Source organism: Artibeus jamaicensis, unplaced genomic scaffold, assembly GCF_021234435.1.
Source record: "Artibeus jamaicensis isolate MK-2021 breed Jamaican fruit bat unplaced genomic scaffold, CSHL_Jam_final scaffold_584, whole genome shotgun sequence".
Lineage (NCBI taxonomy): Eukaryota > Metazoa > Chordata > Mammalia > Chiroptera > Phyllostomidae > Artibeus > Artibeus jamaicensis.
Window position 1 is genome coordinate 9,687,740 of NW_026522048.1, and position 16,021 is coordinate 9,703,760.

General features: G+C 33.5%; 2 protein-coding genes across 2 annotated transcripts in view; one reads left to right on the forward strand and one right to left on the reverse strand.

Annotated features, from left to right (window-relative positions):
• Positions 1-16,021, forward strand: part of PPFIA2 (PTPRF interacting protein alpha 2) — a 467,265-nt gene that overhangs the window by 447,733 nt on the left and 3,511 nt on the right. The window contains exons 27-30 of the mRNA XM_053658775.1: positions 2,645-2,742; positions 12,251-12,426; positions 13,309-13,377; positions 15,820-15,982. Of these exons, the coding sequence (XP_053514750.1) occupies positions 2,645-2,742; positions 12,251-12,426; positions 13,309-13,377; positions 15,820-15,982 (506 nt within the window). The remainder of the gene's footprint in view (positions 1-2,644; positions 2,743-12,250; positions 12,427-13,308; positions 13,378-15,819; positions 15,983-16,021) is intronic.
• ACSS3 (acyl-CoA synthetase short chain family member 3) overlaps positions 15,983-16,021 on the reverse strand; it is a 168,111-nt gene continuing 168,072 nt past the window's right edge. Inside the window, exon 17 of the transcript XR_008390354.1 lies at positions 15,983-16,001. The gene's annotated coding sequence lies outside the window, so the exon portion shown is untranslated. The remainder of the gene's footprint in view (positions 16,002-16,021) is intronic.

Consider the following 16,021-nt stretch of genomic DNA (forward strand, 5'->3'; position numbering starts at 1 on the left):
AAACAATAATAATTAGGGCTCTTTAATCAAACTTATAAAGAGATATTTTGAATTCTAATATAGTTTTTTTTAACACTGTTGGGTTACATTTAGTATAGAAAAATATAGCATAGTTTTTAAAAACCATTAAAATGCTGGATGGGCAATCCATGATTGAAAAACAGTTCAAATGAAAATAATTTGTACATATTAAATTGTTACTGATAAAGTGGTAAAAGTCTGGTGGAAAGGTTGATGAAGTTAAAGGCATTTAGCTTGGATAAGAGAAGACTTCAGGTAAGTTTCTTGTGTTTTAGTATAATTATGTGATGAGAGAATCATATTTGCTCTGTTGAGCTTGTAATGAATCCTTGCCTAGTACACATAGGTGTAGATACTAAGGTGAGTGATTTTTGTTTAGTAGAACTTTGTATCAATTGCTCTACAGCACACACGCTGTGAAGTAATGAGTTCCCTGTCACTGAACATTTAGGCCCTCAAGTTTTGAGTGGTTTCATTAGACTTTTGAATACTAGAATTTTATATAACACACTCATGTTCTTCCCATCCTTCACTAGATCTACTTTTAATCATTCTAATATTACATTAGAAATGATTATTACAAATAATTTTTTCTTTAAAAAATAAAATTAGTCTACCGGCAGGGTTCTTGTTTGTTCTGGAAAATACACAAGCTTCATCCTTAAGCCATGCTCAGCTCTGGCTCAAAGCAGGTAGCATCTGACTACCTACTGCACCTCATTGTCTTTACAGCCCATGAATGGAAATCGGACAGACATCGTTGTAATAATATAAAAGCTTAGCAGAAATTTGCCAAGAGCCATTGGTTTAACCTCAAGCAGCTCAATGTCTATAATGCTTATTATATCAACATTACCTGGTATCCCATGGAATTAGTGTGCTGGGGCTGCCGTGACAAAATGCCACGGACTGGTGGCTCACACAACAGATATTTATTGCCTCACAGTTCAGGAGTCATAAAATCCAACATGAAGGTGCCAGAGAGATTGGCTTCTTCTTGCTTTGCAGATGACCACCTTCTCACTGCGTCCTCGTGTTGTCTTCTCTCTGTGTGTCCACCTATCTCTGTCTGTGTGTCCAGATTTCCAGTTCCTGTGAGGACCCCAGCAAGACTGGATTAAGGTTTAATCCAAAGGCCCCTAATAATTTCATCCAGGGTCTTTTAAGACCCTATCTCCAAATACACTCACATTATAAAGTACTGAGGGTTAGGATTTAAATATGAATTTGGGGGGACATAATTCAGTCTATAACACCCACTTAATGTAGATTTATTTTCATTTCCTTCTAATTCTGAAATATCGAGCTCAACATGTCTTTATTAAAAGTGCAGGCTTTAGAGTTGCATTTAACACTTACGTGTAACCTGGCCAGTGTGTATTTCTAAATTTGTGTGTATTTCTAAACACCTAAGAAATCTCTAATAATCAATGTTCTCTACTCTTGAAGTGTAAAGATTTCTTACTGCAGTCTTCCACATCCCTTATAGCTAATATCACCAAACCTTCTTTCCTCTCCCTGAATGTCTCTGGTTTCTGAGCTTTCTTTTCACACTTATGGCAATTGTCCTTACGGTGCCCATTATTTGGGCAACCCCTTTGGTTGATTTCCTTGTCCCCTAGGTTTAACCATTTTCCCACTCTCCTACTTTGCTACCCAATTATTCTTCCTTAAACCAGAAATTTTTGTTGCCTTTCTCTTGTTAAAATTGCCTAATAATTCTCTCTCACCTGGATGTGTTCCATACTCACAATGAATGTAAAGCTTTCTTTAGTATTACTCCAGTCTCTATATGTAATCTTATTCCTCCTGATTTCCTAACAAGGATTTCAAACCCAGACATTGTATTTCAAGGTCACCACACATTTATACTTTCATTTGCAATCCCATGTTCATGATGCTCTATTTTCTTCAATAACCCTTCGTTTGCACTTGATCCTTAAAGGATCAGTCATTTTCTTCTCTTCCCAATATCCTTTCCAGAGTTTCAATGTCCGTGGACTTGTTCCTTTCACATACTTCTGTATCACTTACAGTTGCTGGCTATTCATCTTAGTATTTGGCTCTCTATCTCATTGCTTAACTTATTTATGTTATCATATGATTGTTCTCATCAGCTTTAAAAGAGAGTATCAGTTCCTTCCTGTCTCTATAATAGTGACTCTTTAAATTATTTTCAAAAGAATAAAATATTCATTTGTGTGCAGATTATGTCAAAATAGCCTAATGGAAGATAAAGACATTTGGATAAACAACATAATCCATGATATTTTCAAGACTATTATTTCCTCACTTTGCAAATAATGATTTTTAACTCTTTGGAAACACTATGTGTTTAGTTGGAATAACTATAATTTTATTTTCCACCAATACTAAAGTATTGTGAGCACACTGTGCAACACACAGATCACGTATCATAGAAATGTACACTTATTACCTATATGATCTGATTAACCAATGCACCCCAATACATTTAAATACATAAATAAAATAACATAAAGAATTTAAGTACAAATATAATTTATTAATCTGTTGCCTTAAAAGGTAGTACAAAGTGTTAACTATCCTTAATCAAAGAACATTCACCTGCTGAGTAAATTTAATGTTTTTTTTTAAATAACAGAACAAGTTTACAGTATGGAATTATGTGCTTAAAAAGGTTGAATTATGACAGAAAAGAACTGGAAAGAAGACGAGAAGCAAGCCAACATGAAATAAAAGGTAACATTCTTTCATATCAAATACCTTTTCTCTAGGATTTTTAGCTTTCACTTTTATGAACCTAAAATGTTCTATGTATTACAATGATCATTGAGTGACATAAGTATTTGGATAGCACAGTGTCATTATTTCTCTTTCATTATTTTTCTGATTAAAACACAAAAAAAGGATGTAACACTTGCAAGATAAATATCTCATTTGGGGCTTATTCTTGATCTTCTAAATTGAAATGTATTTCTCTGAACCTATTCATTATATATCCAGTTTGTTCTAAAGATGCCTCCATGTAGATATTTTTGTCAAATTTTTAATAGAATATTTTCATTATGATTCAAAGAAATATGGTATATCATGTTTTCCTGGTAGTTCGTCTTTGTCTTAACATTTGAATTTAGGGGTTACCACTTTCTAATTTTCTTTCTGAAATATTTTTTCAAATTAGATTTTACTATGCTTGGTATCACCACATGGAATATGTCATATATAAATAGATATAAAGGAAAAGAATTACCCATTTGGTCCTCCATCAAGTATTGTATTAGTATTTGGCAGTTGCTAGTTACAATGTAGCTCTAAGAAAAAAACTTACATGATTCACTAAGACTAAACACAAACAGCTTCTCATGGTAAGTAAGTAGCTGGGAGTGAGATCATAAATAGCCAGTATTTCCTATAATTGATTTGATGACATTTACAGGAATATTTCTTGACTGTGACTAGGGGATCTCTATTATTATCTGAAGTGTTAATTAACCTTAACCTTAATAAACAGCTTTCTAAAGCGAGGAGACCACGTGAATATCAAGAATGTACTCACATTTAATTTGTTGCTAGGAAACAGCCAACACTGATCTCTAGCCATTTATTGTTCAGGTTCAGAGGATTTCTACAAAGCTTTAAAATCAGGGTATAAATTTTGCTTGGAAACAGATTTATAGAAAGGAATCTGATTTTAAAAATGGGAAAAAAAGATATGTTGCTGTTCTGAAAAAGAAAAGTTTGGGTTAGTGCCAGATTTCCCTTAACACTACAAATAAACGGATTTTATGTATTTGATAACCCTTAGCTACGGAGCAGCCACTCCCTAGTGGGATTTACCTCTTTTATTGAGGATCATTTAATCAAGGGGTAGTCATTCAGTAAGGGGGAAGAATATTCATGATTTTTGCAAGAAAGGGGCGGAGACTTCTCAGAAGGATGCTGTCAACCATTTCATGTCCTTATATGGGCTTTCTGCCTCTCATAATACTGGCTCCAGGTGTATTGTTTCCTATGCTAATATATTCAAATGAGCAAATAATAAGTTTAGGGGCTACCAAAATGTGAAATTAGTCACCATGTTGGGTTGGGCTGGTCTTCTGCCAGTTCTAAGACAAAATCTCTTAGGGGTTAGTCTTACTATGTTTGTAATTGTCCTTGTAGCCTTTATCGGTTACAACCATTTTGCAGAAATGCAATATATTTGCAGAAAAAAATGGTAACTATATAATGTCTTAGACTATCAAAAGATAAACCTAGCTCTAGAAATGAACAAACAGTTCCTATTCACAAATCTACATAGTACAAAGAAAAGTAGACAGTTTCATTGGGTTTTTTATTAGGAAATTATTATCCCATTATTTTTTTAAATGTTGCATTTAGTGCAAACAATTAGATAACCATTGTTCTGAGCTATACAGACTTGCCCAACTGAAGTGCAAGTGATTAACATAACCAGAGCATAATACTAACCAACTTACATTTTATGTGTTGAGATCTTTGTTCCTTAATGGAAAAGCTAATGAAATCTCAGAGGCAAGTGTATACTCTAGGGCTGACCCAGGAAAACCTAGTAAGTATATATAATATAAAATTCTCAGATATAGTAAAGATCATAAGGGAAATCTTTGCTTTGCTGAAGACATGGCAAAAGAAACAGCCAAAACTCTGAGGTCGACAATAACTCTCCTACTTCCAAAAGAAATTCATGTTGCTTTGGCTGAAGCAAGAAATAGTAATAGGACTATGGGAGGTAAACATTTTGAGTCTTGCCCTACATGTTCTTCATTAACTAAGTCCAAAGAGAGACTTAGGGTTTATGTCCATCTTCAATAAGATGGTTCAAGTCACAATAAGAGTTGAGAGAGAAGTAAGACAGATGCAGCTTCCAGATGAACATACATGTATGCTGTACCCTCACTGTGAATTGGCAGAGACAGAAAGAGCATAGACTAATGTGAGGAACTTATACTTCCGACTACAATGGAGTGCATTAAATCTTCAACAGGAACAAGTCAAAGGCTAGATAAATCAATAAACAGCTGTTTAAAGGCAGCAGAAAGCAATAAAACACCTCAGGCTTAAAAGGTTAAGATCCTGGAAAAAAGAGAGGTGTGTGGAAGTAAGCCTGTCTTTCTCCACCGCTTGTCCTTGTCTCGCAGAGCAGGGGAAAAATATAATTGAGAAGTGCCAATGCAGCCAGGCCTTGGGGAACCACGATCCTGGAGAAAAAGGAAATAAATAAGCCTGACATTTTACACAACTTTTGTCTCTAGACATTTCGATCATAAATGTATATGTGGGAAAAATAAGAAAACCAAGAAAGAAAACAGAAACATGCCCACAGGTGAACTTGAATCTTTTTTGTTGTTGTTCAGAAATAGACTTTCAAACAATTGCGATTATTGTGTTAAGAAAAATAAATAACAAAATGGAAAAATTTAGTGTATTGCTAGAAGCAAATGTTAAAAACTAACCAAATGGGAATGTGCAGAAGCAGAAAGTGGAAAACTGAAATTAAAAATTTAATAGGTGGTTTAACAGTAAAAGAGAAGTTCAATGAAATAAAAGACCCATTGTTGAAAACATGTGACCTGAAACCTGAAATGGGAAAAGATACAAAAGGGTGAATAATATAAAACAGACCATTAGTGAGGAATCTAACATAGATATCCTTGGAATCCCAGACAGAGATGAGAGAGAATGAGGAAGAAGCAGTGGAGATTTGGGGGGGGGGGGGTGAGAACAAGCTGCAGATCCACAATACTCAATGCATGCCTCACAAGATCAGAAAGAAAAGGGGTGAGGTGGGAACACCTCGAGACACATTGTAAACAGGTGCTGAAAATCATGACTGCCAAAAGACAAAAAAAAAAACCCAAAAACCAAAAAAAAAGTTAGAATCTGCCAGAGAAAACATCACATTACTTTCCAAGAAGTTGTAGAGATACCTGACTTGGCAACTAAAATAATGCCAGAAGAACATGAAGTGACATCCTTAAATGTTTCTTAAAACTAATCCTTACCTAAAAGTCTATATGTCCATCAACATTAAGGACAAAATTAATACAGGTTCATAAACAAAATCTGGAAAATTACTTTACCAGGAAGTTCAAAAAGAAAAGGAACATTAGAAATGAATTATTCAGGCAAAAAAAATTTTAAATGCATACAGTGTAAACAGAAGGGAAGGAATGTGTAGGAAATTTTAATAATGACAATAAAAGTAGTAATACTGCCTGTGGGGTTTAAATTTCACATAGAAATAAAATATAAGACAATTATAATGCAAAATGCAGGAAATGAATGAATGGAATCAATTGGAGGTCTGCATTATCTAGGAATGATAGAAGCATTAACTTGAAGGAGATTATTAAAGAAGCATATTATAAGCTTTAAGTGTGACTGCTAAATAATATAAAATGTAAAATTAAAAGCTAACAGAACGGTAGAATAAAATAATTTTTAAAAACCATAATTTTTTAAAAGGCAAGAAAGGAGAGAACAGGAAGAAAAGACAGGGAAGACAAATGGAAAGAGAGTAGATTTAAACTTAATCATCTGAGCAATAATATTAAATGGGAGTGAACTAATTCAACTTAAAAGGTAAATTTAAAAAATAAAAACAGTTATATTGCCCTTTCCACCAATTACTATAAGGACATAGAAAAATTGGAAGTAAAAGAAATAAAAACTAAGGAAACTGCTTTGGTTTTTCTAATATTAGAAAATAGACTTTTAGGCAGGAAACATTACTAAAAATAAATAGGTATTTTATAATAGCAGGGAAAATATGGCAAATTTGTATGTATGTAAATATAGACTTAAAATATGAAAAGAAAAACAAACAGATCTAAACATAAAAGTAGGTATTTTCAAAATCATAGTGAGAGATACTATAAACTTAGAAATTGATGAGTAAATAAATTCATAAAGATATAGATGATTTGAAAAGTATGATTAAAAATTTAAACCTAATTGACATTTATAGGCTTCTTCTGCCCAACATCTGAAGCAAACATATTCTTTTCAAGGACACATAAACTATTTACCACAATGGAGTGAGACATAATATCAATTCCAAAATACATAAAAACATACAGATTTATGTCTCTGTGGGTATATAGTAAAATTAAATTAAAAATCAGAAATCAAAAATTAGAAAATTTTTTAACATTTGGTAATTAAAGTTACCCATGAATCAAAGAAGAAATCACAGAGAAATTGGGAACTATTTTGACTAAATGATAATAAAACTGAAATATCAAAACTCAGGAGCTAGAGCTAATGCTATGATAGCCCTGACTACATTTATTAGAAAATATGTACACATTAATTATCCAACTATTTATCTCAAGAAGTTTTAAAAAAAACAAATTAAGTTCAAGAAGGTAGGAGGAAGGAAATAATAAAAAAGAAGTTATTGTATATAAAACCAACAAAATGGAGCAAATAAACACTACCAAAGTTGGTTTTATGAAAAGACTAATAAAATTGTCAATCTCCTGTCGAAGTTAAGAAAAAACATAAAAATAACTAATACAAGAAATAAAAAGGCATGTAGCTACAAGTCCTTTGCGTATAAAATGGTTAGAGGATTTTAGGGATACTTTATGACAAAATATTTTAAAATTATAAATAGGCAAATTTCTACAAAGACACATTACTTAAGAGAAAAATGTTAATACAATAGTTCTATAACTATTACACAAATATTAAATTCATATTTTAAAAATCTCTTGAAAAAATGTCATGTCCAGATGACTTTATTATTGAATTCTTCCAAATATTTAAGGGAAAGAGTAACATAAATCTTATATGTATTCTTTCAGGGATTAGAAAAAACAAACAAACACTTTCACCTTCATTTTCTGGGACCAGCAAAACCTTGATAGCAAAAACTAACAAGGACATTAAAAAGAGATAATTTCAGACGAACAGATTATAACAATAAATAAAAAGGATAATACATTCTGGTGAAGATGGTTTAATTCCAGGAATTTTATGGTTAACATTTGATAACTTCATCAATGCAATTGACCGAATTAACAGCATAAAGAAAAAAATCAAGATTTCCTCAAACAGATTAAGAGAGCTAATTTATTAAAAATAAATACCTTAGCAAACTAGAAACAGAAATGACTTTTTTGATCTAATAATGAGTATCTGTTAAAAATATATAAACATCAGCCCTGACCAGTTGGTTGGTCATCATCGCACAAAGTGAAAGATCACCAGTTGGATTCCTGGTCGGGCATGTGCTGGGCTGTGGGTTCTGGTCCAGAATGGGGTGTGAGGCAACCAGTTGATGCTTCTCTCTCTCGTAGATGTTTCTCTCCCTCTCTTTCTCCCTCCCATCCCCTCTCTCTAAAAATAAATTTAAAAACCATACACACACACACTCTCACATAATATTGAGAGCTTTACCACAACTTTTATTTAAGATTGAACGAAAAGTCCCAATCAGTGCAATAAAAAAAGAAAAGCAAACAGGTAAATTTTTTAAGTTGCATAAGAATGAGAAAAGTCTGGAACTCTCCATACTTCTTCAGGACCGTAACATTTGAGGATGTTCCGAGAGGCATCAGTTCCACCAAAAATTCTTCCTGAAAAATAAGAATAAGATTCCTTGACCAAAGAAACATATTCTTGGAGATATTTTATATACAACATGTTTATTAGTTTGTATAAAATATATGTATCACCTAGAATAGAATAAATATATTTAATTGTATCTCAAATTATTTTTTGACAGTCTCTTACAACTTTTTATCTATGGTAATTTTTGAGGAATATGCCTATATATACTTATGCACAACAATATTCTATACTCATACACACATATGATGTAATAGATATAATGTTGAACTATGATTATATAACTTTAGATATGTTTAAAATTATTACTTCAAATGTAATATTTCTGAGATTCATACATGAGGGTGATTCTCATTATGTCCTAAAGATTTTACTGAATAAACTCTACCTGTGTACTGACAAAATATTTTCGTATTATATCCTTTTAGTAATAAATAGAGCACAAAATTAATTAACTAAATTTGGCTATATCATAAAAAAGTTATATAGAGAATCTGAATAATCCAATGATAGGCAATTTGAACTACTATTTGATTTTAGCAAGATCTATAGGTGAAATGTCAATATAGCTGAAAAGAAATGCACTACCAAACCCTGAAAAGACGTGCAAGAAACTTAAATGAATATTACTAAATGAAACAAGCCTATATTAGAAGTCTACATTCTATAGGAGACAGTAAAAAGATCAGTGGTTGCCTGCAGTTAGGGGGGAAGGAGGGATGCAGAGACAGAGCACAGGGGATTTTTAGGGGAGGGAAGCTATCCCGTGTGATGCTATAATGATGGATCATGCCATTAGACATTTGTCTAAACCCATAGAACGTACACCACCAAGAGTGAACCTCATTGTGAACTATGGGCTTTGCATCAGTGTAAGCGTCTTCGGTTGTAACAGACGTCTTGCTGGGTAAGGGATTTTATAGTGAGGGAGGCAGGGCATGTTGGGGGGTAGGGAGAACATAGGAACTTTTTACTTCCTGCCCAATTTTGCTATGAACTTACAAATACTCTAAAAAACAAAGACTACTTTAAAATACCAATACAAAATCAAATATATTTCTAGTATACAAGATATTCACAACAACTATAACAGGACAGTCAAACATCAAATAAAAGGAAAGATCTATGAGACTCCTATACAAAAAATTAAAACAAGTTATTGAGGGAAATTAAATAAAACCTTAAAATGGATCTATAGATTCAGTGCAGTCTTCAATAAAAACCCAAGAGGGTATGTATGAGAAGGGAGATTTAAATTTACTATATCAGGCTTTAAAATGTATATTGAGATTCAAAGCCCAAGAATAGAAAAGACAATCTTGAGGGAAAAAATATATAATTTAAGTAAAAGATTTAAACTACTGCATATAAGTATTTTATGATTACCATTTGATAATCTCATCAGTGTAACTGACTAAACTAACAGCATAAAGAAAAAAATCAAGATTTTTCTCAAATAGATTAAAAAAGATAATTTATTAAAATTAATACCTTAGCAAACTAGAAACAGTAAATAGGCTACAGTAAATAAGACAGAATAATCTTGGTGGCATAAGTAATAAAACAGTGGAGTGGAATTGAAAACCCAGAAACAGACTCACACTCACATGAACTCTTAGTTCATGACAGGTGGCAGCGTGGGCGTGGTCTTTACAGCTTACAGCGCTGAGTCACCTGGACATTCACTTTCTTTTTAAAGAGCACTGACCCTACCTTCTGCTATACAGACATTAATTCAAACTGGAATGTAGATTTAAATATGAAAAGTAAAAAATAAAGTAAAATGAAATAAAAATTAAGCTTCTAAAGTTAACATAGAGAAATATCTTCATATTTTTGAAATAGGCAAATATTTCTTATACATAACACAAAAAACTGTTAACCTTAAAAAACTGTTAACCTTAAAAAACAAAAAAAGTACTTGAACAATAACTAAATTAAAAAAAAGTATTCGTAAAGATGCAGACTTTCATACACTGCTTCCAGGATTTAAATTGTGGGAGTGGAATTTATTTAGCAATATCTGCTCCTGTTAAATATATGTATAAAAATGACTCACCAATTCTATTTCTTATTATTTACTCAACAGAAGCAATATAAGAAAATAGTTACATAAGAATATTCAAAGCAGCATTTTTCTTAATAACTCACAGTAGAATCCACCCAAATACCCATCAATACAATGGCTAAATTGTGGCATAATCCTATAATGAAATACTTAATACCAATGAAAATGAATAAGCTACTGCTATTTGCCATAGCCTGGATAAATCTTATATTGAGTGAAAGACACAGGCACAAAAGTTCATATTATTTTACTTATCAAAACCTAAAAAAAAAGATCAAGCAAAACTAATCTGTGAAGAGAATAGTCAGTGTATTGGTCACACTGACTATTGCTACAGTGAGGATAGAGAGGGAGAAAGGACAGGACAAGCCCTCTGTGGGGCAGGGCCGTCACTTTACTGCTGTAAGTTATACATCAGAAAACCTCACTTGGTTAAAATGAATGCATGACGACAAATTAATATTGCTTTTGAAAAACAGTGTGTAAATATACTTCTTCACCTCCCCCACCCAAATACTACCTTGTTTCTTATAGATAAATGGGGGAAAATAAACAGTTATGGTTGTAGAATAACTCCCAAGATATTCTTTATACTTTTTCTGGAAAAGGTGTAAATTTTATTTAGAAAAAAAATAACAGAAATATATACTTTTACTGTAATCATAAATTATGAGTTTCATTTCCCTTTCTATAAGGTTAGAAAAAAATGTTTCCATATTTTTCTTGTTCCCCCTTAAGTTCCTTAAAATTCTTTCTTTACCATGGAACATTCTGGCCCTATTTTACTTGTTATGTAGCCTTCTGTCAACTAATAACAGGAAAAAGTGGGAAAATAATAAAATATACTTTGATATGTTCTCATCTAATAAAAGCATTATGATGTTTTTCTCTAAAGGTTTTAGTTTCAGAAAGTAAAGTTTAATTAATGTTTTATACCTCCATAAAATACTGCTTTGCAGGCTAATCAGAAAATCAGCTTGTGATTTGACTGAGTGCTTGATTTTTGCATTAGCGTGAGATTTAAAAGAATGAATTTCCAAAGTGGTAGAGAAGTATCAAACTATTCAGTCCTTGTTTTACCTTACTGTTCTGGTCTCTGGTTTGTTACTTGAGATGAAAAAAAAAAAAAAGCCTCTTCTAGTCTATGTGAAACATTTCAATAGTGGTTAAAAAAAACTGATGAAGACCCCTTCTAGAGTCTCCTTTTGCTTTCTTTACAGAAGCTGTGTATTAAGAAATATCCCCATCTGGTGGTAAAAGTATCACATTTTAGACAGATTCCCCAAGCTTTTAAATGAAAACAAGAAACACTTTGAGACATTGTGTTTCACGTGATGGAAGTGCTCTCCTTTAGATGATAACAAACACCCTTAAAATGACAACTGTTTCTTCCAGGGCAAAAGTAGACGAGGTTAGTTATTAGGACAGTAAATACTTGGCACATGGGGCCCAGGTGCATTAGGGAGTGGATAAAGAAATCGGCGTCAGTGCTGACCTGACCAGGTGCCTTTGGCCCCTTCCAACGGGTACTTTTGTTTACTCTGCAAGATACTGCAGCCCAAAATAATGCATCTCTTTTCCTAGATGTGTTGGTGTGGAGCAACGATCGAGTTATTCGCTGGATCCAGGCAATTGGACTTCGAGAATATGCAAATAATATTCTTGAAAGTGGCGTGCATGGCTCTCTCATAGCCCTGGATGAGAACTTTGACTACAGCAGCCTAGCTTTATTACTGCAGATTCCAACACAGAACACCCAGGCAAGCCCCGCTGTGCTGCAGCTGCACTGTGTCCTAATTTATATAATGACAAGCTAAACTTTTACGGGGGGAATTTGGCTGTGTATTAATAATTCCTAATGAGAGTTAGCCCAACCTTTGAAATATGTTATTGGGGCTATAATGTCAAGCTACTGAATTTCTAGCCAAAACAAAATCATAAAATTAAGCAGGAAGGGATTTAGAGGTTATGTGGTCCAACCTCCCACCTGAATGCCAGATTCCCTGAGACAATATCCCTGACAGATGGTCTTCAATTTCTGCCTCTGCAAGAGTCATTTCTATTCACATATCTGAATTATACAGACACTTAGCACTGGGTATGCATGCCATCAATTCCCACATCTGGGTAATTATTTGAATCCCCAAAGTTCTTTAAAATTTTTAAATAAAATCTGCAAACTGTATCACAGGCCTAAGAAATCAGGTATCCAGAGACAAAACACAAGAATCCTAATTCTCTAAAGTTTCCCCAAATGATAATCATTGATTAAGTTTGAGAACTATGTACGTAGACTTATTCAAAATTTGGCAGTCTAACTTCGCTGTATATTTTGTGTTTATGTTTCAAATTTTATAGAAAATGTTCAGTTTGAACAAAGCAGAAAAGTGAGGGCAGTGAAAGCCCCTAGACCTCAGGCATTTATGGGAGGCCATTTCTCAGCTGTTCACAGATGAGAGGAAATTGCCCTGCCTTTTATTTGTAGGATACATTTACAAGGGCTTGTAGATATGGAAGACTAAAAACTTAAGACACCGTAAATAAAACAGGGTTTGTAATGCTTTCTCAGATAAATATAATCTCTATTTTCTTTTCAAGAAAATGTGATTTCGGTGCTGGTAACTGTTACTTGATGTCAACAGGCGAGGCAGATTCTTGAAAGGGAGTACAATAACCTCCTGGCCCTGGGGACGGAGCGGCGGCTGGACGAAGTGAGTCCTGCTCTATCACTCAAAGGGATCTCGGGAGGACAAGCAAAACGGCTTCAAGGAATAGGACTCAGAAATTAATCAGATGCTTGCTTTATGGATACAATCTAGAATCCAGTATTGTTCCTAAATATTACATTTTATTACTCATTTCAGTTTTGAAAGAGATTCATGAATTCATAAATATGATCACATCAGCAGTTAGAAATGCTAAGAAGTAATTTAAAAACAGACCGTTTTTTCCATGGACTGAGAATGGAAAATAATGTTGAAAGCAGTTTTTTTCAGTTATAAGTAATGATAACAACTAATCCTAATAAATTCAGCTTTTTAATAAGAACTGATTATCTCTTCAATATCAGTATATCTTCACAGGAAGTTTTAGGATATTAAAATGAAGAAGAAAAACTTGCTTTCAATAAGTGGGAAGCTTTTCATTATTTTATGTAGAATTTTTGAGGATTATGTGGAGCATAAGAATCCCTCCCCATCATATACACGTGTGTATGTGACTTGGAAAACAATGAACAGGTTAGCAGCACCCTGAGAGGAGGAGGCCAGAGGCACAGGAGTAAACTCTGCGCTGACCAACACTGTGGGCTTCAATAGTCCTCCCGAGTTTTTACGGGGTCTTTCTGGAAGCAGGGAGTGGAAACCTGAGCATGAAGAGATGCATAATTTTGTGTTGCAAAATGCAGCTGTTTCTGGGCTATAAAGAAAAGCTGATTAACATAGTTTTGTGAATGAACCCAGGAAATACTAAAATGAGGCAATAATTCCCCATTCAAACGGGCAGGGCAGATGATCTTGGTTTTATAGATTCTAATCTGTCCTTTGTAGAGGAAGGTCTAACAGAGAAACTCTCCAGTCTTGACCTCGGCTAACTTCCTTGAAATTCATCCTCCTGTGCAATCAGGGTAATGGGTAATATTTTTAAGGACCAGTTAATAGTTAACTAATCTTAATTTTGTAAATTGTTTGATAATCTTTTTAATCCTTATTCTTAATTGTTGAATCAAGGTCTACATATACCCATACAGACTTTTAAATACAATAGTCTCCTGCTTTTGTAACTAAGTCGAATGAGCAGATGTAAGGAATCATGATTTTAGTTCTTAAATTCCTGACTTATTTTTGAGCCCTTAATGCATACATTATAAAAGTTGTATGTTCTTACAACGTAATGTAACAATGTATAGAACTGAAGAATATTTAAGTTTATGCAACAACTTCTCTAAGATCCAAGAAGTCAGAGAGCCCACACTTGTGAGATTTTGCTTCCTCTGTGTATAAATAAACATTTGGAGATCTAGGCAATGTAAAACCCAACAGTTGAAGAATAGCAGACATTTCTTAAACTGCAAAATGTCTAGCAAGTCTGAACAAAATGTAGATACTGATAATAAGAATTCTACAAGAACAGTGGATAGATACAATCACATACATTATTTTATTTTTCCCAAAGTGACCTTGTGTGTTATATAATTAAATTAGCAATCTATGATGAAGAGTCCCTTAGAGTGTTCCCTATTTATGACAGTAATAAATTTGCACTGCATATCAATAATTATGCATGCTTAAAGGAAGCCACCTGAGTTAGTAGGGAGAACCACACATTCATAGGGCATAGACGGTCCTTCCCTGGATGGGAGATTTAGTAATATAAAAAGGTAAGATCTATGTGGAATGATTAATATTTTCCTTAGAATTAGATGCAAAGAATAATATTAGTTGAATACTAAATTACAGATTGCTGGTTATCAATGTAATTGAATAGCAAAATAAATGTATCTGTGTAGGAATTTTGTGTATACACAGAGTGGGGAAAGTTTTATCATCAATATGTAATAGAATCAGCAGCCGGAGTTACTTTATGTGTTTAGTGGCATCTCAAGAGCACATGTCTTCATTACAAAGATAGTGTCCAGGCTGCTCACATTTGTCAACAAATTAAGTCAATTCCATATCGGCTAAAATCTAGCATGTGACAAACTGAGTTTCTTACACAGACTATAGGTTATAGTAGCCCGCATGAGCCAGACTATATGAAAAATAGACTCCTTATAGCATGTATCTTTTGGACACATAAAAGCAAAATTCATGAATGGTTTTCTGAGTGTATAAGCCAATATTTATTCCACTAAGTGTATCATTTGATACCATAAAACCAATTTCTATATAGTACAGCAGACCATCCTCAGTGTACACTTTTTGGAAAAAAGTTGGAGTTTTATTTTATGTTTCCAAAGATGTTTCACGTACAAGGTAACAAACCTTAGATTTGAAATTGTATGAAAACTTTTTTAGTAAAACATTTGTTTTGAATTTCCTACATTTTCATTTTGTAATCAATAGAACTCTCAAAATAAAGCATAATATTCTACATGTATATTTGACAAGCTGAATGTAAATAAACAGTGTTACCTGTTTTTAACTCTGTACCAGCAGAGCGATGACAAGAACTTCAGGCGCGGGTCGACCTGGAGGCGGCAGTTTCCTGCCCGCGAGGTGCACGGGATCAGCATGATGCCGGGGTCCTCGGAAACCCTGCCGGCCGGATTTAGGTTAACCACCACATCTGGGCAGTCGAGGAAAATGACAACGGATGGTACAGCAGTTTTGCATTTCTGCTTATAAAGTGAAAAGC